The sequence below is a fragment of the Hyperoodon ampullatus genome, assembly GCF_949752795.1.
Source record: "Hyperoodon ampullatus genome assembly, chromosome: 6".
Classification (NCBI taxonomy): Eukaryota; Metazoa; Chordata; class Mammalia; order Artiodactyla; family Ziphiidae; genus Hyperoodon; species Hyperoodon ampullatus.
The window spans coordinates 24,524,995-24,546,534 of NC_136919.1; the positions used below are offsets into that span (position 1 = coordinate 24,524,995).

At 37.1% G+C, this 21,540-nt stretch overlaps 1 protein-coding gene across 4 annotated transcripts in view; it reads left to right on the forward strand.

Annotated features, from left to right (window-relative positions):
• Positions 1–21,540, forward strand: part of NCBP1 (nuclear cap binding protein subunit 1) — a gene marked incomplete at its 5' end in the record, with an annotated part of 41,643 nt that overhangs the window by 14,582 nt on the left and 5,521 nt on the right. For 2 of the 4 annotated variants that reach the window (XM_079705707.1, XM_079705708.1), the window contains 15 exons: positions 2,910–3,017; positions 3,376–3,497; positions 4,431–4,500; positions 4,966–5,181; positions 7,542–7,639; positions 8,587–8,650; positions 10,081–10,191; positions 10,913–10,977; positions 12,353–12,415; positions 12,653–12,727; positions 14,653–14,756; positions 16,996–17,118; positions 18,111–18,213; positions 19,375–19,468; positions 20,176–20,279. In XM_079705707.1, coding sequence (XP_079561833.1) covers positions 2,910–3,017; positions 3,376–3,497; positions 4,431–4,500; positions 4,966–5,181; positions 7,542–7,639; positions 8,587–8,650; positions 10,081–10,191; positions 10,913–10,977; positions 12,353–12,415; positions 12,653–12,727; positions 14,653–14,756; positions 16,996–17,118; positions 18,111–18,213; positions 19,375–19,468; positions 20,176–20,279 — 1,520 coding nt within the window. The remainder of the gene's footprint in view (positions 1–2,909; positions 3,018–3,375; positions 3,498–4,430; positions 4,501–4,965; positions 5,182–7,541; positions 7,640–8,586; positions 8,651–10,080; positions 10,192–10,912; positions 10,978–12,352; positions 12,416–12,652; positions 12,728–14,652; positions 14,757–16,995; positions 17,119–18,110; positions 18,214–19,374; positions 19,469–20,175; positions 20,280–21,540) is intronic. The other 2 variants (XM_079705710.1, XM_079705709.1) reach the window with 2 other exon arrangements.

Below are 21,540 nucleotides of genomic sequence, written 5' to 3' on the forward strand. Positions count from 1 at the left end.
TTTCTTTTTCTCTTCTTCTGGGACCCCTATAATTTGAATGTTGGTGCATTTAGTGTTGTCCCAGAGGTCTCTGAGATTGTCTTCAATTCTTTTCATTCTTCTTTCTTTATTCTGCTCCTCGGCAGTTATTTCCACTGTTTTATCTTCCAGCTCACTTACTCATTCTTCTGCCTCCGTCATTCTGTTATTGATTCCTTCTAGTGTATTTTTCATTTCAGTTATTGTATTGTTCATCTCTGTTTGTTTGTTCTTTAGTTCTTCTAGATATTTGTTAAACATTTTTTGTATTTGTTTTTTGGTATGTTATGACTTAGTGTTGGGATGAAGGGGAGAGGTGAGCTACAACCAAATAATTTATGTTTTCTCTCGAAATACAGTTCCCCACTCACCACAACAGCTGCTCTTTTGAAACCATTCTTTTTTTTAAAAATAAATTTATTTATTTAATTTATTTATTTTTGGCCGTGTTGGGTCTTCGTTGCTGCACGTGGGCTCTCTCTAGTTGTGGTGAGCAGGGGCTACTCTTTGTTGCAGTGCATGGGCTTCTCATTGCGGTGGGTTCTCTTGTTGCGGACCACGGGGTCTAGGTGCACAGGCTTCAGTAGTGTGGCTCACGGGCTCTAGAGCACAGGCTCAGTAGTTGTAGTGCATGGGCTTAGTTGCTGCGTGGCATGTGGGATCTTCCTGGACCCGGGATCGAACCCGTGTCCCTGGCATTGGCAGGTGGATTCTGAACCACTACACCACCAGGGAAGTCCCGAAATCATTCTTATTAAAGATGCAGAGCTCATTACCGAGTCCAGTGGCTTCTGTTAACTCAATCCTAGTTGACCTCCCTGTAACATGGGATGCTTTACACTACTTGGTTTCTGCAGCACAACTCTTTTCAGGACCTCCTGCTGCCACTTACCTTCTATTCCTCAGTCTCCTTTTACTGGGTAACCTTCCTTTGCCCCTTAAATTTTTGTGTTTCCCAGGATTCTATCCTCACTTCACTTTTTTTTCAAACATTCTCTGCTGAAGCATTCTCATTCTCTCTCATAGCTTCATAAACTACCTTTATTTTGATGACCTTCTCCCCACCAACTCTAGTCTGTATCTCCTGCTTCAGCCATTCTCCTGAGCTCCAGACCTTTGGTCCAAATACTACCTGGATAGCCCTAAGGTATCTTGCCTGGAAGTCCCTGAATTAATGCATTCTTCATACCTCCTTTCCTGTGCCCTCAGCCCAACCCACACAAGTGGCTGCTATTTACTGGATAGCCCGTCCAGAAACCTGAGCATTAATTTTTGTCTTGCCTTTGCCCTCTCATACTCCAAGCAGTCTCCAAGCCCTGTCTGTCCTACCTCTTAAATTTCTCTCCAGTCTGTCCCTTCTCCTTGTCTCCAGGGCCTCTAGTGCAGTTCATGCCTTCCTCGTAATGTCTTAACAGCTCTTAACAGATCTTTTTACATCCAGATTCTCTGCCTTTCACTTTATCTTCTATAGTGGCACCAGAATGGTCTTCTGTAACTAGGCTCTGTTCATGTTGGTTACAGGTTAAAAACCTCAGTTCCTTCCCATTTTCTACAGTGGATAGTCTTCAAAGCCTGGTGCACAAGATGATGCAGGAAGTAAATATCAGAACTCTTACTTATCTTAAATGGAAATGGAATTAAGCCTTTTTAATACATAACACATAGATTGACAGTGGGCCAACTTATATTTATATATAAGTAAATATTATGTGTTGAGGTATGTGATCAAATTCTTTTCTACTGAGTACATAATCAAAAGAGTTTGGACACTCATCAGGCTATTAAGTTCAGATTCCATTAAGTCTGATCCTTCATGGTTGCCCCAGTCTGTTTCTCTTTGCCTCCCATATACCCTCCAGCTCTATCTGAATTATTTGCTGGTCCCTGAACACACCTTGTTTTTGAACCTTTCTGCCTAGAAGCCTCTCCTTGCTCTCCACGTGAGGACTACTTTTTTCATCCTTTATGATCTAGCCCGATTGTTACCTCCTATGTGATGTTTCCCCCTACTCCCTTTGTCCCTATTTCTAGAACACTTTATTTATCTTTTAGTATAGGATTTATCCATCTGGGTTGAGATTGTGCTTGTCCCACTAGTCTATGAGCAGCTCCCATGTGACAGAGACTTTAATAGTGCTCAGCAGTGGCACACAAAGGGCACCCAATAAATATCTGTTCATAAATTTCCATTTCTGTGGTCCAGCGAAAATTTTTTCACAGCCAAACAGAAAAGAAGATTATTGGTTGTAATAGCTAGAATATTACAGTTTAGGTTCTTAGTCTAGTATAAATGTAAAGCTATAAATTCAGATTCCTGTCCTTCCTACAGTCTCTGTCACAACTACTCAGCTCTGCTGTTATAGCACAAAAGCAGCCACAGACAACATGTAAACAAATAAACATGGCTGTGTAAAAGTCGATTTGCGGACAATGAAATTTAATTTCATATAATTTGTATGAATCAAAATATTCTTTTGGATTCTTTTCAAGCATTTAAATATTTTAAAACCATTCTTAGTTTGCAGGCTGCTTAAAAAACAGGCAGTGGGGGCTTCCCTGGTGGCGCAGTGGTTGAGAGTCCGCCTGCTGATGCAGGGGACACGGGTTCGTGCCCCGGTCCGGATAGATCCCACATGCCGCGGAGCTGGGCCCGTGAGCCATGGCCGCTGAGCCTGCGCATCCAGAGCCTGTGCTCCACAACGGGAGAGGCCACAACAGTGAGAGGCCCACATACCGCAAAAAAAAAAAAAAAAAAAAAAAAAAGCAGTGGGCTAGATTTGGTCCTTGGGTTGTAGTTTTTCAGAACTGTGGTTTCAAACATTACAGAATTGCTTGTTTTATAATTATTATAAAGGACATTTAGATTTCATAGAAATTGTTCTCCCCACCAGGTCCGTTTTTTATCTGATCTTGTGAATTGTCACGTCATTGCTGCCCCATCAATGGTTGCTATGTTTGAAAATTTTGTAAGTGTAATTCAGGAAGAAGATGTGCCTCAGGTAAGAAAACCCCTTGTGCTGAATCTTGTCCATATAGTACCAGGAATTTTTCACTAGTAACCCTTTCGTAATAAAAACAGAAGATTAACAGTAGATTTATCACATTATAAATTCTTAATGTCTAAAAGTTAAGTCAGCTGGTATAATGGTGGGTTCTCATGACATCTGTACATTAGTTAAATGATTCTGTCTAGTAAGATTAAAGCTAATATATCTAAAAATGCTCTAAATGAGCCAGATGTCTTTGTTAAGTCCTACTGAATTGCGTCCATAGGATTTTATTCAGGAATGAATATAATATGAATGAAAATTCACTAGCACCTATTTTAAATGTACCTTTTAAAAAAAAATTCTTTAGGTGCGCCGGGATTGGTACGTGTATGCATTTCTATCATCTTTGCCCTGGGTTGGAAAGGAGTTGTACGAAAAGAAAGATGCAGAGATGGACCGAATCTTTGCCAACACTGAAAGCTATCTTAAGTAAGGGCACAGCAGCTTGGTAATGATTTTGTGTCCCCTTAAGTTTTTTCAGAAGAATTTTGTTATAAGTTTCATTTTCTATTAATAGGTAACTCTTTGGATATTGTTAATATTTACGTAGTTACAATAAAGCTAAAGGAAGTCCAAAGATAAAAATCTGCTTTCTCATTACCCTAAGGTACCTTTAAATGATTTTTTAAATGTTTTATATTTTTCAAAAGTTGTACTGTTTTTTTAATAATATATAGATGTTTACAAAAGAATGAAAGTAAGAGTGTGAACATGCTAACATTTGAATGTCATTCCCCCTTTTTATACAAATGATAGTCCAGTATACACATTGTTCTTCTATACACACTTGCTTTTTTTTCCCTCTTAATATAGTTTGGATTCGTTGCATAAGATATTTAGCTCTACCTCATTCTTTTTAACAGCTGTATGGTATTCCAGTCTTTTAATGTACCATAATTCCTTTAACTAGTCTCCTGTTGGTAGACATTGAGGCTATTGCAAGTCTTTGGCTATTTTAAACAGTGTTTCAGTGAATATCCTTGTACATAAGTCTTTATGTGCATGTACAAATATGTTTTGGGGTGATGTGAATTCTTAGAAATGGCATTGCTGGGTTGAAGTGTCTTTACTTTAACAATTTTAATTTTGATATTTAGTCAGATTGCCTTCTAAAGAGATTATACTCTTCCAAATGTCATCTAAAGAGATTATATCAATTAGCCCTCTGCCAGTGATGTTTTTGAAACCATGTATTTGCCTACATTTTGGCAATGCAATACATTATCAGAGATTCTAATATCTGCCAACCTGATAGGTTAAAATGTTTCACTCCCTTAATTTGCATTTTATTAATTATGAAAGCAACTGAATATCTTTTCATGTTTTAAAAACCTAAATGTAGATTTTCATTCTTACCTTTAGAAGACGCCAGAAGACTCATGTGCCCATGTTACAAGTATGGACTGCAGAGAAACCGCATCCACAAGAAGAGGTAAATTGATTTCAGTCTCTTGTGATACGAGCACAGAGTAGATTCTTACCTCTGTGACATATTCAAATCATCCATTTGCATACCTCAGCTGGGTTTTCACATTTCATATCAGGGGTTCAGCTCCTCATAGCCCTAGGCATATAGTGGATTTTTAATAAACGTTAGAATGTCATCAAAACATTCCCTATTCTTTGGGATTCCAGATATCATAGAGTTGATGTATGTTTTATTTATGTGCCCAATTTGAAAAAATAAGAGGTATCAGCCCCAGACAGACTTTATAAAATAATTAAAACAAAAACAGGAACTTAGCAGTATTCCTTAGTACTGTATTTAATTGTAAGTTAGCTTGCTTTTGTATCCTGTATTTTAGAAGGCAGTAGATTTTTGGTTTTGTCTAGTCAAAATGTTATTTCATCTAGCCTCCAAATATCTATTAATTGTTCAAAATTAATCTGTCTTTAGTATTTAGATTGCCTCTGGGCCCAGATTCAGAAATTGAAAAAGGATCGCTGGCAGGAGCGGCACATCCTAAGACCTTATCTTGCCTTTGACAGCATCCTGTGTGAAGCACTGCAGCACAACCTGCCTCCTTTCACACCACCTCCTCACACTGAAGATTCGGTGTACCCGATGCCAAGGGTCATCTTCAGAATGTTTGATTACACGGATGATCCTGAGGTACGTGCATGACCAACAAAAGTGCCTTTGAAAGCGCCTGTGTTGTGTTGTAATTGTGGTTTAATCTTGTTTGAATTATGCCTATGGGACATTTTAATTTTGAGTTGTTTATTATCTAAGAGGGTCAATGGCAGCGAAGTTAACAGTTTAATTCAGTGAATGGTATCACCTCATTATTCAAGAAATCATATTTAGGCAGTGTAAATTGACAGCACGGTGTACAATTGAAGAGTGTAGGTTTGAGAGGCCAAGTAGGTTTGGGTTTTAATCCTGGCTTAGTCACAGCCCAGCTGTGTGATCTTGAGTGAGTTATTTACCTCCCGACCTTAGTTTCCTAATGGAATAATAATAGTATATATTTCATAAAGTTGTAATGAGGATTAAATTATTAACACATAAAGTGCATAGAACAGTATGTGACACGTGATGAGTGTTCAATAAAGTGTTTTTAATTTAAAAATCCCAAAGATTAGTATAAGCTGACTTTATAGTCCTTAAATATATATATTTTTTATTATGAGGTCAGGTTGTTGATAGCTGTTATACTTTAGCAATTAAGAAAATGTATAATTTTGATATTAACATTTGATATAAAAATTTACATTTTAACTGTGCTTTAGTTACTTTATACCTTTGCATTTGAATGACTGTTTTTTGGGGGTTTTTTAAATTTATTTTTGGCAACGTTGGGTATTCCTTGCTGCGCACGGGCTTTCTCTAGTTGCGGTGAGCAGGGTCTACTCTTCCTTGCAGTGCGCGGGCTTCTCATTGCAGTGGCTTCTCTTGTTGTGGAGCACGGGCTTTAGGCAAACGGGCTTCAGTAGTTGTGGCACATGGGCTCAGTAGTTGTGGTTCATGGGCTTAGTTGCTCGGCGGCATGTGGGATCTTCCTGGACCAGGGCTTGAACCCGTGTCCTCTGCATTGGCAGGAGGATTCTTAACCACTGAGCTACCAGGGAAGCCCATGACTGTCTTAACTTTAATACCCAGGCAGCAAGCACAGTGATCACTGGGCTGGTTCTGAAAAGAAGCTCGCCTGGCTAAAATACTATACCTGTTGCTTAGTACATTCCAGTCAGCATAGAGCAGAGTTTCTCAGCCTCAGCACAACTGATGCTTTGGGCTGGGTAATCCTTTGTTGTGGGGCTGTCCCGTGAATTGTAGGATGCTTAGGAGCATCCCTGGCCTCTACCTTCTAGGTGCCAGTAGCATGTCAGTTGTGACAACCAAAAATGTCTCCAGAGATTGGCAGATGTCCCCTTAGGGGCAAAATTTCCCCCAGTTGAGAACCACTGGCATAAGAACCAATGTTACCACCTTAGGTCAAACTTGAGTTTTCCTCCCCTGTCTTCTCTCTTCTGTCCTACGGAAAGTTGCTTATGACCAGGGAAATTTTAGCGTATGTATACTCTATCTCAGGGTAAAAAGTTGTTGGATAATTGGTTATATATACAAAATTATCAACTTGCTACCCACTTGCAATATTGCATATATAATAAAATGCTTTTAGTCAACTTTATGTAATGGTCTAATTAGAGTATATATAATTGGAAGTCTAATTTACAATAAGACTGTTAGAATCTTTGTGATTAGGTATTGATTTGTACAAGGGGAACATTAGAATGACACCTCAAAATTTGCTTCTGTACTATTTGTACTTAATTGGTGTTGCCTCTGTAATGTGCCCATCATCTTTTGCCAGAAGAGCGTAAATATGCAAAACATCTGTTTGAAGAGGATTTGTTTTTTTGTTCTGGGCTTTCAAAAAATGTTTTGTTTTGTTTTAATTAGAAATGATAAAGTAGATTAAAGTAAAAGTCACCAATAAGTAGTAAATAATAAGTAAATAAACTCATTGAACCTGTTTGCTATGCATTTTTTTAAATTAAACAATATTATGTAGGTAATGTTTTTTAACCTTTTTTAAAACAGTGTAGTGTGGATATCTTTCAATGCATACATGATTTTTTTGTGTCTACATAGTGTTCGAGACAAAATTTTCCCTCTCTCCATGTTTTTTATGGAAGTAATCCAGTCCCATGGTTTCAGAAAATAAACTGTATAGGACTAATAATATACAAAAATTATTTAGTTTGCTTCATTTAAGACTTGAAGTGGGCAAGGATAGTACAGTGTCAGATGTAGAAGAAACACTATAGCTGACATTCTAATTCTCTTGTAGACATGAGTGAACACAACAATAAAATTTGCTGAAATACAGAGCTTTCACACTTGTGAACTTTTATCCCCAGCATCCAATACAGTGTCTGGAACATAATAAGCTCTGATATATTTGTTGAATAAATGAAAAACAATATTTTATCTAGGTCTGGAGTATATGCATTTGGTTTTCTTTCCAGGGTCCTGTAATGCCAGGGAGTCATTCAGTGGAAAGATTTGTAATAGAAGAGAATCTTCACTGCATCGTTAAGTCCCACTGGAAGGAAAGGAAGACTTGGTAAGATGCTTTTCATGGTACTTTTATTAGAGTGGAGAAAAAGTAGCAATCTTGATGATTTAGTAAGAGCAAAATGTACGTTAAGAGTAAGAAAATCTTCCTCTCTTCCTGATGCCCTGTCTTGCTAAGACTGATCTCTAAAACACTTGATTTGCTTTCTGGAGGCACTTCACCCTCAAATAGTACTTTCCTGGATGCTGTATGGTACTATAGTGCTTTGTAGTAATATGCATACTGCTCTTTTGTGTGGATATTTGCCATGTGCTCTGGACAAATTAACTTGAATGGCAAGCTATTTTTGGTATGAATGTTGTGGGAATAAATGAATACTAATGGTTTTGCTGTTTCCTAGCAGTTAGAAAAGTTTATTTTTAATATTTTCTGAAACCTTGGAAAGTTTTGGTTTAGATCTTAAAATGGAAAGGAATATAGTATTTTGGGAATGGTCTACCTTATAAAACATTTTAAGTTAGTAGATCTGAATATACTTCCTTACTATTATTACTTACACTCCTTTTTTTTTTTTTTTTTTCCCCTCGGTACGCGGGCCTCTCACTGTTGTGGCCTCTCCCGTTGCGGAGCACAGGCTCCGGACGCGCAGGCTCAGCAGCCATGGCTCACGGGCCCAGCCGCTCCGTGGCATGTGGGATCTTCCCGGACCGGGGCATGAACCCGTGTCCCCTGCATCGGCAGGCGGACTCTCAACCACTGTGCCACCAGGGAAGCCCACTTACACTCCTTTTGATCTTTCAAGGAGTTTTGCATGCATTAAAGAGCTTCCTTATGGTAGACAGAATAATCTGTGCTATAGTTAAGTGAAGTAACTGAAATCTAGAACATTTCAGAAAAGATTTCCTTTATATCTACATACACTGTTTTTGAAACTGCTTATTTGGTTTTTCATATATCTGTGTGTACTCATTAAACTTAAATTACACTTTTTATAGTGCTGCACAGCTAGTGAGTTATCCTGGGAAGAACAAGATCCCCTTGAACTACCACATAGTTGAGGTATGCATTCCAAATGGAGTTTGTTTTTAAGTTTCAGAATCTTTCTGTTGACTGTGAAGTGTAATCTACTCTTGGCCTTTTTGTTGTTCTTGGTACTTGGCAGGTGCTGAAAATTAATAGAGAAGAGAGGAAATTGCTTTCAGTTTTGGAGCTCTGTTAGCCATGTTAGTAAAGAGGAAAGAGGTTAAGCCCAGTGTACAAATGGAATTTTGAGTTGCCTATAATTTATTTATATATTGATAGTATATCTTCATTCATGAATAGTTATCATGGATAACGTAAGTTACCTCTAACTCTATCAATACATTGTCCACTTAACAGATGTATAAGAGGCTTAAATACTTTAAAGTATTGTATTCTTTAGGCAGATAACCCATCTTTAACTGTGTTTATCTGGCCTCTTATTACTAGGATACCCCTGACTAGTGTATTATTTCCTGTATCACAGGGTAGGGATAAGTAGGAATCCTTATTTATTCTTAGAAATCAAAAGAGCCAGTTGTTTTAGAAGTGGAAAAAAATAGATAATGCTTTTGATTCCATATGAAGTCATACAGAAGGATGATACTAGTAGCGTAGTTGAACACCTTGTAGAGATTTATTTCCCAAAAAACAGTGTTTTCACTTGAGCTGTGGGTCAAACTGTCAACTGCATTATTCATTTATGTTAAAATACTCAAAGTGAGCATAATTATGTATCATTTGATTCACTTTTTATTCATATTCTACCTATGTACTTCCTTAGAAATGCTGCATCTGTTCTCTTTATAGAACTTGAGAGTGTGCTTAGGCTATGAACTTGACTCACTGACATGTCAATTGAAATGCAAAATATAAGTCATATTTTTAAATCTTCAAAATGTGTAGAAATTCATACAAAAGTGTAGGAGATGGGAGTGAGAAGGAATGCACACCAGGCTCTAGAAGTCGAGGTAGATGGTCCACAAATAGAAGGAGGATGGAAACAAGTTTGTGAACAAGAGCATGGCAAAAAAGTCTTGGAATATCAAGAATACAGTAACAGTGTAGAATGAGTTAACTATCTTCTGTTCCCATCCTCCAAGTCTACAAAGGACTTTTACTTCTTATAGAAATGAAACTCTGGTGGATCTGTGAGTCCCCAGTAAACTGTACCTCCCTGAATTAACTCTGATACTTCCAGAGTTGAAATTGGACAGTTCTCTGGAAGTATCAACTAAGCATTAATTTTTGCATATTCTTATTTGATTGAGTTATAGAGATAAGAAATCTTCATTACAGTATTCAATTGTAGATCTTTGTGTTTTAAAGAGCATAATTTTAAAGGTTAAAAAGTAATATTTTTTATTATGAATACCATAGAGTTAGAGTTTAGAACATTGAGGTGTTTCTAATAGTAGAAATGTGTAGATAGCTGTTGAATTGAGTTCTGACTTGTGATTCCTTTGTAGGTGATCTTTGCAGAGCTGTTTCAACTTCCAACACCCCCTCACATTGATGTGATGTACACAACACTTCTCATTGAACTGTGTAAACTTCAGCCTGGCTCTCTACCCCAAGTTGTATCCTTTCCTTTGTTTTTAATGTACTCTCTTTGGCCTGACTTTAACAGATTATTAAATATTTCTGCTTGTGGGTTTAAGTCACTTCATGAAAACAGTTTGGCATTTCTTTAAAAGTTAAACATTACATGTGCTATACAGTCCAGCCATTCTGCTCTGGAGTATTTACCCAAGAGAATTAATGTTCATAACTTTATTTGTAATAACCCAAAACTGGAAACAATCCAAATATCCATCAATACAGAATGGATAAGCAAATTTTGTTAACAGCTATACAGTGGAATACTACTCAGTAATAAAAAAAAAAAGGACAAATTTTCAATGCAGGCAGCAACATGAATGAATTGCAGAATATATTGAATAAAAGGTGCCAAACAAATATGAATTCATACTATATGATACCATTTACACAAAATCCTAGAAAATGCAAAGTAATATAGTGACAGCAGACTAATATTTGCTTGGGGGCATAAATGAGGGGAAGAAGGGAGAATGGATTACAAAAGAGCATGGGGAACTTTTGGAGATGATGTAAATGCTCATTATCTCAATTTCACGGGTGTATACAGATCAAATGTAAATCAATGATACCTCAAAGATCAATTACTTGAAACGAAGCTCAGCATTATTAGTCATTATATAGACTTCTAAGAAATGTTATTTTTTCTATCACAGCTTATTTTCAAGGAGAGTATAGTTTTCCTTATCCTGAAATTCACAGCTTGCACAGGCAACTGAAATGTTATACATGCGTTTGGATACGATGAATACTACATGTGTAGACAGGTATAGCAATTGCCTTATTTCTGTACTGAGTGTTAGCAGCTTCTGCTCCCTGTACTTTATAAAAGAATTTGATCAGGAAAACATTGGCCTTTTTAAGAATTTCCAAGTTGATTTTTCTTTCTTGCCTCCCCCAGATAATCCTTTATATAATAAAACTCATAATTGTTATAACATTACACTTTCTAGTTTAATTTTCAATATGAAGTGATGCCCATACTGAGGTTTTCTTTAATTGCATTGTTTGGTTCTTTGGTATGGTTACACTTTTCCCTCTGTAATTGAGTAGGTAAGCTTTTAAAACAGGTTTTATGCTAACCCATATGTGGAAGCAGAGTCTAATACTGTATATTTATGTTTATATAATATATATGTATTTTTGTTTATGAATAGTATCTGCTTCTAAAATAATTAGCTACTATGTGACTACAGCTCCAAGACTCAGTTTATACAAAAAGCCATATTGGATTTTTATAGCTGTGGTAATTTCATGCCCGTTGTCATCTTCTGGGTGAGGTATATGTACTACCTTTATTAGCTGGTGTTCTCTCTTCTGTCAGTTTTCCAAAGTAGATCAGGACAGATATTGAACATTTTCCATAATCTGTCATGTCTGCTGTCCAAATGCGATATTTGAAAATTATCAGTAAAGGCTATCCTGTGTCGTTGACCTATTATCTTGAGTAATTTTAATGACAAATTATAGATGCATGAGGGATGTGCTTTAAGAAGGTGTCTGCTGAGGTTTTTTTCCCAGTCTAATTAATAAACCATCAGTTGTGCTGGGCATCCCTATTATGCCATTCATTCAGCAAGTGTTCATTGGGCTCTTAAAAATTTCACAGTTATACAGTCTACTAAGGTGATCCCTATCTAGTCAGAGAGATCAGATGTGTTTTTAAGAGAAAAGGGGGCTTTGATGGTATAGTTTGTTGTTTGTGGTGAAAGGGTGTGGTATGATGAGAGACTACTTTGGCTTGTCCGTTTATAAAACGTTTTTAATCTTTTTTATTTTTGCACCTCACACCTCTGTTTTGTTGTCAGTTAAATGGGGAAAATAATACATTCCTCAGAAGTTATTGTGAGAATTAAATTATATAAACATATATAAGGTACTTGATATAAAACAGGCACTTGAATCATATCTATTATTCACTTAAAAAGGATAGCACTGTTAGGAGGAGTGAGATGGGGGACTGTTACTTTTTGAAGTAGAAGGTGAGTTACAGGATTTGCACAGAAAAGGGTAACTGGCAGGAGAAAATACAGCTGTAGGTAGGGGGGAAATCGGGTTTTGTCTGAAGGATTATGTAAGTTCCTGTTATAAATTGCAACCATTCATCCTTTTCTGTCCCCCCCACCCCACTTCTCTGTATAGGTTTATTAATTGGTTTTCCCATCATCTAAGTAACTTCCAGTTCCGTTGGAGCTGGGAAGATTGGTAAGCAGTGTTATGTATATTATATCTTTCTTCTCTCTACAGTCTACCATTTTTTTAAAAAGTTAATATTTAAAACTATAAAAGCAATCTTTTTCACAGTCTGAAAGATTTAGGGTTTTTTTGGTATGTATATAAATGTAATAATTTAGGTAGAAGGGAACTATTTGTAGCTAAGTACAAGTTAGGTATAGGTGCAGATCATGTGTAAGAACTTATAAAACTATATTTCCTCATTAGGTCAGATTGTCTTACTCAAGATCCAGAAAGTCCCAAACCAAAGTTTGTAAGAGAAGTTCTAGAAAAATGTATGAGGTAAGTTCTTTGTGTTTTCTCCTTGGCTTAGGTCTTCTAATTTCTGTGGGGGTATTTTTCCCTTCTCTGCATTTGTGATGTATGTCTAGAATATTATTTTTAAATTCCAAGTACCTACCTCTCTTCCCTTTCAGTTTAATAAAGATTTAGGCTGAAAAACTTGGGCAACCATGCCATCTGGATTCTATGTGAATTAAGCCAGTAAGGTTTTTTTGTCAAATAGACTTTGAAATAATTTCAAATTTCAGGAAAATTGCCAAAATAGAGCTCTGTATCGTGTTCATCTAGATTCCCTAGTTAACATTTTACTACATTTGTTCTAATGTCCTAGTCCTTTTTCCCTCTCTGTATATATAATCTACCCTTTATATTGGTCTTTTTCTGAACCCTTTGAAAACAAGTTGCAGATACGATGTCCAAGCATCCTTTAATGGTCGGTTGTATATTTCCTCAAAACAAAGACACTATCCTACATGACCAGCATACAGCTCTCCAAATCAGGAAATGAGCTCTGATACAGTAATACCACTATACGATCCACAGGTGCTGCTGAAATTTTGCTAACCATCCCAACAATGTCTTTTCCTTTTCTGATCCAAAATTCCTGGATAGAACATATGTAGCATTTAGTTGTCATTTTCTTCAGTCAATCTTGAACAGCTATTATGCTTTATCTTTCATGTCCTTGTCAGTTTTAAAGAATGTAGGCCTTACTTTGTTGTGTTGCCTTGATGTGCCCTCATGACTCAAGTCTTGCATTGTCCCACCACTAGAGATGTTAACCTTGATTACATGGCCATGTCAGGCTTCTCTAACTTAAATTCACCATTTTTCCCTTTGTAGTTGATTAATATTTTGTGGGAAATACTCTGAGGTTACACTCACATCCTGTTCTTCATCAGACCTCCACTGACAACTTGTACTTTTATCTGTCACCACTATGGTAATTGCCAAGTGATGATTCTCTTTGTCTATTATTCTTTCTACATTTATTAGTTGGCATTCTACTGTAAGAAAGAGCTTTCCTTTTTTACCCATTTATTAATTCCTGTGTTTATGTATCAGTAGGGACTATTTCATTCAGTGGGTTCTAATTCATTACTGTCTTTATTAATTATGATGCTGAAATTGTCCCTGATTTGTCCATTGGGAGTCCTTCGTTGCTCCTGTGTCCTTTTCTTTTTCTTCTTTAATGTCCCCCTCCATTCATTGAGCATTTCCTTATTTCTGGCACAAGATGTTCCAGGCTTATCTTGTGTTTCCTTGCCCCTTCCCTGGAATCATCTATTTATTCAAGGAGCCCGAGTTTCTTTTAGTGGAGCATGGCACTTAGAAAGCAAGGTCTGGACACTTGATGTGCTTGTTGCTATTGGGGTGTCATTGGTTCTAGGCCCTCTGGATGGACAAGGGTAGTGAATATATTTCTACACACACACACACACATCTGTAACTATTTTTATATCCACTTAGATGTGTGTATCCCTCCAATTCCAACCAAACATCTCATTTTTTTCCTAGCCTTCCCCTTTGCCGTGATTTGTAAATACCTTTGCAGGCATTAAGAAACCTGGTTCCCATTAGCCTCAATAAGTATTTATTTGCTGCAATATAACCAGTCTCCCAACCATACAAACTGTTTCCTCTACCTCATCCCACCCCACCATCACCACCCCACCTACCTGGCCTCCAGGCTTGTGGACCCAGTGGCCCATATCTCAGTGCAAACCATTAAGTTTTGAAGAAGGCCTGAGTTCTGGTGCTGGCCTAGACAACAGTTTAAAAGACTTGTTGTCCTGTCCCCTTTTATTTCTTGGTTGTCAGCTGAGTCCAGGGTGTTGGAGATTGTGACCTTCTGGGTAAGCTGGATGTTACTGAAGAATGGAACTGATGAATGATATTTTCTGAGGCTCTTATTTGTATTGTAGGTTGTCTTACCATCAGCGTATATTAGATATTGTCCCTCCTACCTTCTCAGCTCTATGTCCTGCAAACCCAACCTGCATTTACAAGTATGGAGATGAAAGTAGCAGTAAGTAATAAAACAAATCCTGTTTTTAAAAGGTACTGATGCAAGTATTAAGTCGGTTATCTAAGGTGGAGAAAGTGAACTTTTTCTCTTCTTGGGTTTGTATTTTCTGTTTGAAAGGTGATTTCTCACTAACCTCTATTGTTTTATTTGCTGTCATCATTTTGAAGGTTTATTATGATTTACTTAGTTATTACTGGCTTACTTTTTTCTTTTAATATTGTTTATATCTATGACATTATTTTAAATGTTGCTAAGTATAGCAAGATGAATTTATGGCCAGAACTTAATAAAATGAAAATGTTTGTTATGGCAATGCAGATTACTTGAACTGATTAACATCTGGTAACAGTGCAGGTGTAGGAACACAGGTGTACATAAACTATATTTTGACCAGCAGTATGCCTCTAGAAGTAAATTCTTAAACTTGCTTTTCTTACTTTTTGGTCACATCATTTCTGAGGTGGCACTATAAATCGGGGGGGCCTATATAATTTGATACGCCATTTGTGTTTTACACTTAATGAAGGTAAGGTTGTACGTTGGTGAGCACTGGTAGAGAGTTAGGTGTGGAGTTTCCAAGTTAGTCTTTTCACATGGCACTGAACACAGCTCCTCCATGAGCCTTCCACTTCGTGTTGTGTAGCAGTTCTTTGCATCTTGAAACTCACTCCTCTCCCTTGCCTTCTCATATTGTACCCCTGGTTCTCCACCTGCACCTCAGACTACACCTGTTTTCCTTGAAATAAACTCAGTTGGTTCCAATGCTAAGTACATTTCCTATGTTACTATGTCACGTATTCCTTAAAACAACTCTGAGAAATAGGTATGTTTATTACACGAATTTTACAATGAGGAAATGGCTTCAAAGAGGTAAAGCCAGAGTGAGATTGCTTCTGAGTGGTAAAGCCCAGAGTCAGATACTGAGCAGCCCCGCTCTTGACCACTGTCTTTTCCTGAAAAAGCAAAGCTTGATGTGGTACTTGTAAGTGCCAAGTTTTGATTTCTGCTTTCTACTGGCTCAGAGATACAGTCAGAGAGTTCAGACTTTTGTTGAACACTGAGCTTTTTTTTCCATAGAAATAACTCAGCCTAACACTTAAGGCCCTCCTGTCATTCCTACTTCATGATTTGTCAGTTCTTCTCAAACGAACCTCCACTCCAGCCAGGCCCACTTCCTTTTTTATTTTTTCTATGCTTCTTTCTTGCGTTTGCTTTTGTGCCATTATCCCATTCTAGAAAGCCCTTTCTGTTAAGCCCTTTCTGTTCTCTGATTCCTGTTCTCTTTCCAGGGTCTAGCCCAAGCTCCAGTCTTTTAAATATTTTGTTAACCTTTGGCAAGCCAGTTTTCTGTTGTCTCTGGCTACTTCTTATGTGAATATCTTGGTTTTCCACCTAGAATGTAGACATCACAGTGGCAGAGGATTCTTTTTTTCTTCACTTATTTTTCTCTCCCACTTTCAAGAGAAGCACACAGCACATGTGACCTGTTGTAATTGACTTTATTCATTCCAAGTGCTTAGTGCTTAGTAACTCATATTCTATGTCAGAATTGATTTTTTGTTACCTCTTTGTCTACCTTACATTAAAAGTAGTTGTTCTGGTGATGCCATACAGTATATCAGTATATACTAGTACAATGTAATACAGTAAGGACTCAACAGATATTAACCACCAGTAAACATGTGGAGTCAAAGCACATGAGCATCTGGCTTACATAGATTCAAGTGTGTGGACTCAGCAAAAGAGAAAAGCAAAAAATCTGTCTTAAGTTGGCAGCCTTCACGTTGTTCAAACCCAAATTTAGTTTCCACTGTCTTAGGGAAAGGGAGGAGGAAGGGTACATTGACCAAAATGAAAGAGAATACATTGATTCTCAGCTTTTCAGCTTACGGAGGCCTAGGGATTTGAGGACTGTCAAAGGACAGCTGCAGCTGTGTCCCCTCACCCTCATCCCTGAGGAAGATCAGTACCCCTCATACTCTGAATTTCAGTTAGCTCCGTGTTCTTAAGGAAGTATCGAGGCAAGAATTACCTCTTATGCTTTATTTTAGGTGAAAAAACCATTGCCCTATTAAATGAAACTTTCACATGTGGTTATCTTTATACAGAATAAATATTGATCTTAGGATAAAGAGTACTGTATTTTAAAAGAATTTTTTTTTTAAGTTTCTCAGTTATTTAACTGATTGCAACAATAGTCTTAAAACCTGATCTACTCTCCTCCCCATTCTGTGCTTAGACTCTCTTCCTGGACATTCGGTTGCCCTCTGTTTAGCTGTTGCCTTTAAAAGTAAAGCAACCAATGATGAAATCTTCAGCATTCTGAAAGATGTACCAAATCCTAACCAGGATGACGATGATGGTAAGGGAATTAAATATTTCTTGAATGGAACTCTGTATGGACCATGTTAAAAGTATAAACATAATTTTCTTAAATCTCATGGGATACTCATAAAGCAGTATATTTGTTTGGCCTGTCCATTGTTCCCAGAACCCAGCTATCTTCTCCCTTAAACATTCCCTGTTTTCACTTTAGAGAGTTTCCTGCCCAGAAAGACTTGGTATATTATAAAGTTGGATGTTCTCTCCAAATTAAACTATAAGTTTATCATCAACAGCTAAGACAAAAAGGATGAGATGGACTTGCTTTATCTCGTATTAAAACATCTTGAAAATTACAATAACTAAAACAAAAAAATCAGTAAAAGAGATGAAAAGTCCACTGGGAAAACTAGGTTAACCATTTGTGGGGGGGCGGATTTTGTTGTTAGATGTGTTACATAATGACGTGCACAGAAAAATGACGTCGTCAAAACATTGGTATTTGGGTTATTTATTATTGGGATTTTGTTTGTTTAGATTTTTTAAGAAACTTGTATTATGATGTTAGAGAAAATGTATTTAGAAAGTATAATTCAAAATGACAGTGTTAAATTTAGGCATTCTCAGACATCTTAGGACACAGACCTAACTGTTAAGGGCTTACTGTATTTTTTTCTTTTACTATATTTATTATATATTATTTATTATATATATTATTATTATCTTGCCACCATGTAGAGAGATAAGAACAAGGAAATCTATGTGGTATTTGTAAAAAGAAATGGATCATATAGAAGAATCAGGGAAACAATCCCCAAAAACTTAAGAATTAAGATTATATAGTTTTATATTTTGAGTATTTGAAATCAATGATAGTCTTTTATCATCTATTAGTACTCAAAGACATTGCTTGAATGTCTCACCTGGTATTTGGATGTGAGTGTGCCATCTGTTTAGCAATTCAGGCGAGGGACCAAAAAATTGCTATACTTAAACTTTTTCCTAACTCTCTTACTGTGGGCTATTTTTCAGATGAAGGATTCAGCTTTAACCCATTGAAAATAGAGGTCTTTGTACAGACTCTGCTACACTTAGCAGCCAAGTCATTCAGCCACTCCTTCAGTGCTCTTGCAAAGTAAGTACAGCAAGAACACACATGCTGTCTTGAGGGTTTAGAACTTTGTTTGGTGAACACCAATGGAATACTAATTTTTACCTAAAATTATTGACTGAAGATCTTAACAGTATTATCATATAATTTGATACAATGGGTTTTGGTTTGTGCTGGCTAAAATCCCCATCCTATGGCTCCTGTCAGTCTGTTAGCACAGTTTGCGTGTATATATATTCAAAAGAATGTACATTTTTTCATATAAACCTTAGAGAAACAAGTGAAAAACCTGAGTCCATAGGACAGTCATATACACAGTCAAGAAGTTCCCACCTTGGGACATCCCTGGTGGCATAGTGGTTAAGAATCCACCTGCCAGTGCAGGAGATGCAGGTTCGATCCCTGGTCCGGAAAGATCCCACATGCCACAGAGCAGCTAAGCCCATGTGCCACAACTACTGAGCCTGCACTCTAGGGCCTGCAAGCTACAGCTACTGAGCCCACATGCCTAGAGCCCGTGTTCCACAACAAGAGAAGCCACCACAATGAGAAGCCCACTCGCCACAACTAGAGAAAGCACACACACAGCAACACAGCCATCCATCCATACATCAATAAATAAATAAATAAATTTATTTCTTTAAAAAAAAAAAGTTCCCACCTTGTCTAAGCATCTTCCTAAAAAAAGGTGAGCAGAACTGAGAGCCAGCTACATTTTTAGGAGCCACCCAAAAGGTTGGCATCTAAAGACAGAACTTTCTAACTCGTCCTACCGTTCCAAATGAAGAAAGAACATATAGATATTCCTTCAGTTGAGCAGAGAAACTAGACTCCTCACCCCATCTCAACTTCCAAGTCTCTATATGACTTGCAGGGTTCTCACAGAAGGCACAGTCAGAATACTGCACCTGTGTTTGGAGACAGTTCCTTAGCCCTCATCTATTCTTAGATACACAGTAAACTATAGTCCTAGGCTAATGATAGTATATTGTAATTTTCCTAAGATTTTATGACAAATTCCATACAAACTGTGAAATCCTAATCATACCTTTTATATCCTTAATGGTTAACGTTTGGTTATTTTGCATTTATATATTGCGCTGTAAACTGAGTAACACTGTAAAGGCTTTGAAAATATTAAAATGCTTAAGTTTGTATGTGGTATTTTTCCCCCACTGTCAAAAGGTTTCATGAAGTCTTCAAAACCCTAGCTGAAAGTGATGAAGGAAAATTACATGTTCTAAGAGTCATGTTTGAGGTCTGGCGGAACCATCCACAGGTAAAAACTAAGAGGTGCTGATTGTACAGGTATAAAAATAAGGCAGTTAATACCATCGTTTTAGTTTGCAGAACATGAAATTTGACTTGCCTATAGAACAGTTTTTAAATCTGTAATTTTAGTGCTCTGAAAAAGTAATGATGTTTGAGTCATTCTTTAAAGAGCAATTGTTATGATTTGGTTTGGTATTATAATATCTCAGCACATTTTAAGTACTTAATAAGAAAGAATGCTTATTTCTTGGAAGGTTCTCCAGTTGGGTAGGAAATAGTTATCTAGTCTAGCCAGTTTCTAAAAAACAAGCTCCAGATTTGTCAAATCTTGATACACTATCATACCATCTGTTATAAAGAGGCATTAAAATAAATTTCAGAGTTATATTAAGACTTTTGTGATAAAACTATCTTGTATTTCTAAATTTTAAGATTCGATGGAAATTATATATTTTGTATATATCATCTAAAATTTAAAGAAACATTTTTAAGTGTTAATATTCAGAGTTTTTCTTTTTGCTCAATCTTTGTGTTCTTGTATTCTTACAATAAGTACCAGAGCCAAGCAGAAGGCAAAATAAATCTTAAGACCTAATGGTTAAATTGTTCAGTTCCATAGCCACTGAAAATGAACTTCAGTTTTGTAGCAGTGGGATTATTGTGGCCTACATATAAGTGTCATTTACCCTAATAATTTATTTTCTCTGATTGTAGATGATTGCTGTACTAGTAGATAAGATGATTCGTACACAGATTGTTGACTGTGCTGCAGTAGCAAATTGGATCTTCTCTTCAGAACTATCTCGTGACTTTACTAGGTAATACGGATTATTTTACAAAGTTCCTGTTCTCTAAGAATTAGTTTACATGTGGTCCCTTATACATGAGGTCCAATCTGGTAGGATTGGACTTGGCAAAGATTCTTGCACAGTGGAAATCCACACAGCCAGTCAGGTTGCAGTGTCTCTTAGGGATACACGTAAGTTGAATTAGGACTCAATCAATCAAGTAGAAATGCTTATAAAGGATCCAGACTGTTGGGAGGGAAGATCAGGCTGTATGTCAGGGTCTCAACTAGACAACGGGACATGGGCAGGAGTTCCAGCTCCACTGGGGACCTGAAATGCACCCCAGGAACTGGTAGAAATCACAGTCCGTCATAGATTACACATCATGGAGGGACTGAGGAAAGCCTGGTGGGCACCTGAATGCCTCTGGGGGAGGGAGGTCTCACCTAAGTCATAAAAGTCCTAGATGTAATACACAGAAGATTCATTCTAGACTCATTCCTCATAAAGAGACTTTTCATTAAGCTTGGTTCTCATACATGAAGTTGAGTCCATAGGCTTTATAACTGATCAGGACTGGGACAGCAAGAGTTGACACAAAACAGGAAACAAAGGAAAATTACTTGCAAAGACAAATATCCATTACAACCTTTATCCTCTTCATTGTATGTTATTGACAGAGGACACTAGTCTGAGATAAACTGAATCCTTAGGGTGAAGGAATGTGGTCTAAGGGTATCATACCAGCCAAGTAGGTACTCACAAATGAAGGCAACGTCAGACCATTCTCAGATTTGCAATATCTCAGAAAACTGACAACTCAAGTAGATGTCAGCCATTATCCTGAATGATTTACATCTGCAACTCTAACTCTGCAAAGCCTTCCCTGACCACCCCTTCCAGAGTTAAATTACTGTGCTCTTTTATCCTATCTGCTAACATTCTAGACCTTGAGTTTTATGAAATGATTGGTTTATTATCTTCCACTTAAACTGTCATCGTCCAGATCAAAATCTGCAGAACGAAGTACTCTTCTGTGCTGTATATCCCAGGGTTAGGAGACCAAATGTATAGACATACAAGCAGTTAAGAAGCTACTTAAAAAGCACATGCATATTTATGCGACAAACATTTAAAGCACTTTCAGGTGATCCTGGTATTTGAGCAGTTTGAGAAAGTAGTTGACATATTTATGTCAAATATCTCATTCTTAAAAGCCTAGCAGTTGATAGCTATTATCAACTAATGAGATTCTTAAATGTTTCAAGAGAATTGGCTGAGTTTGCGCTAG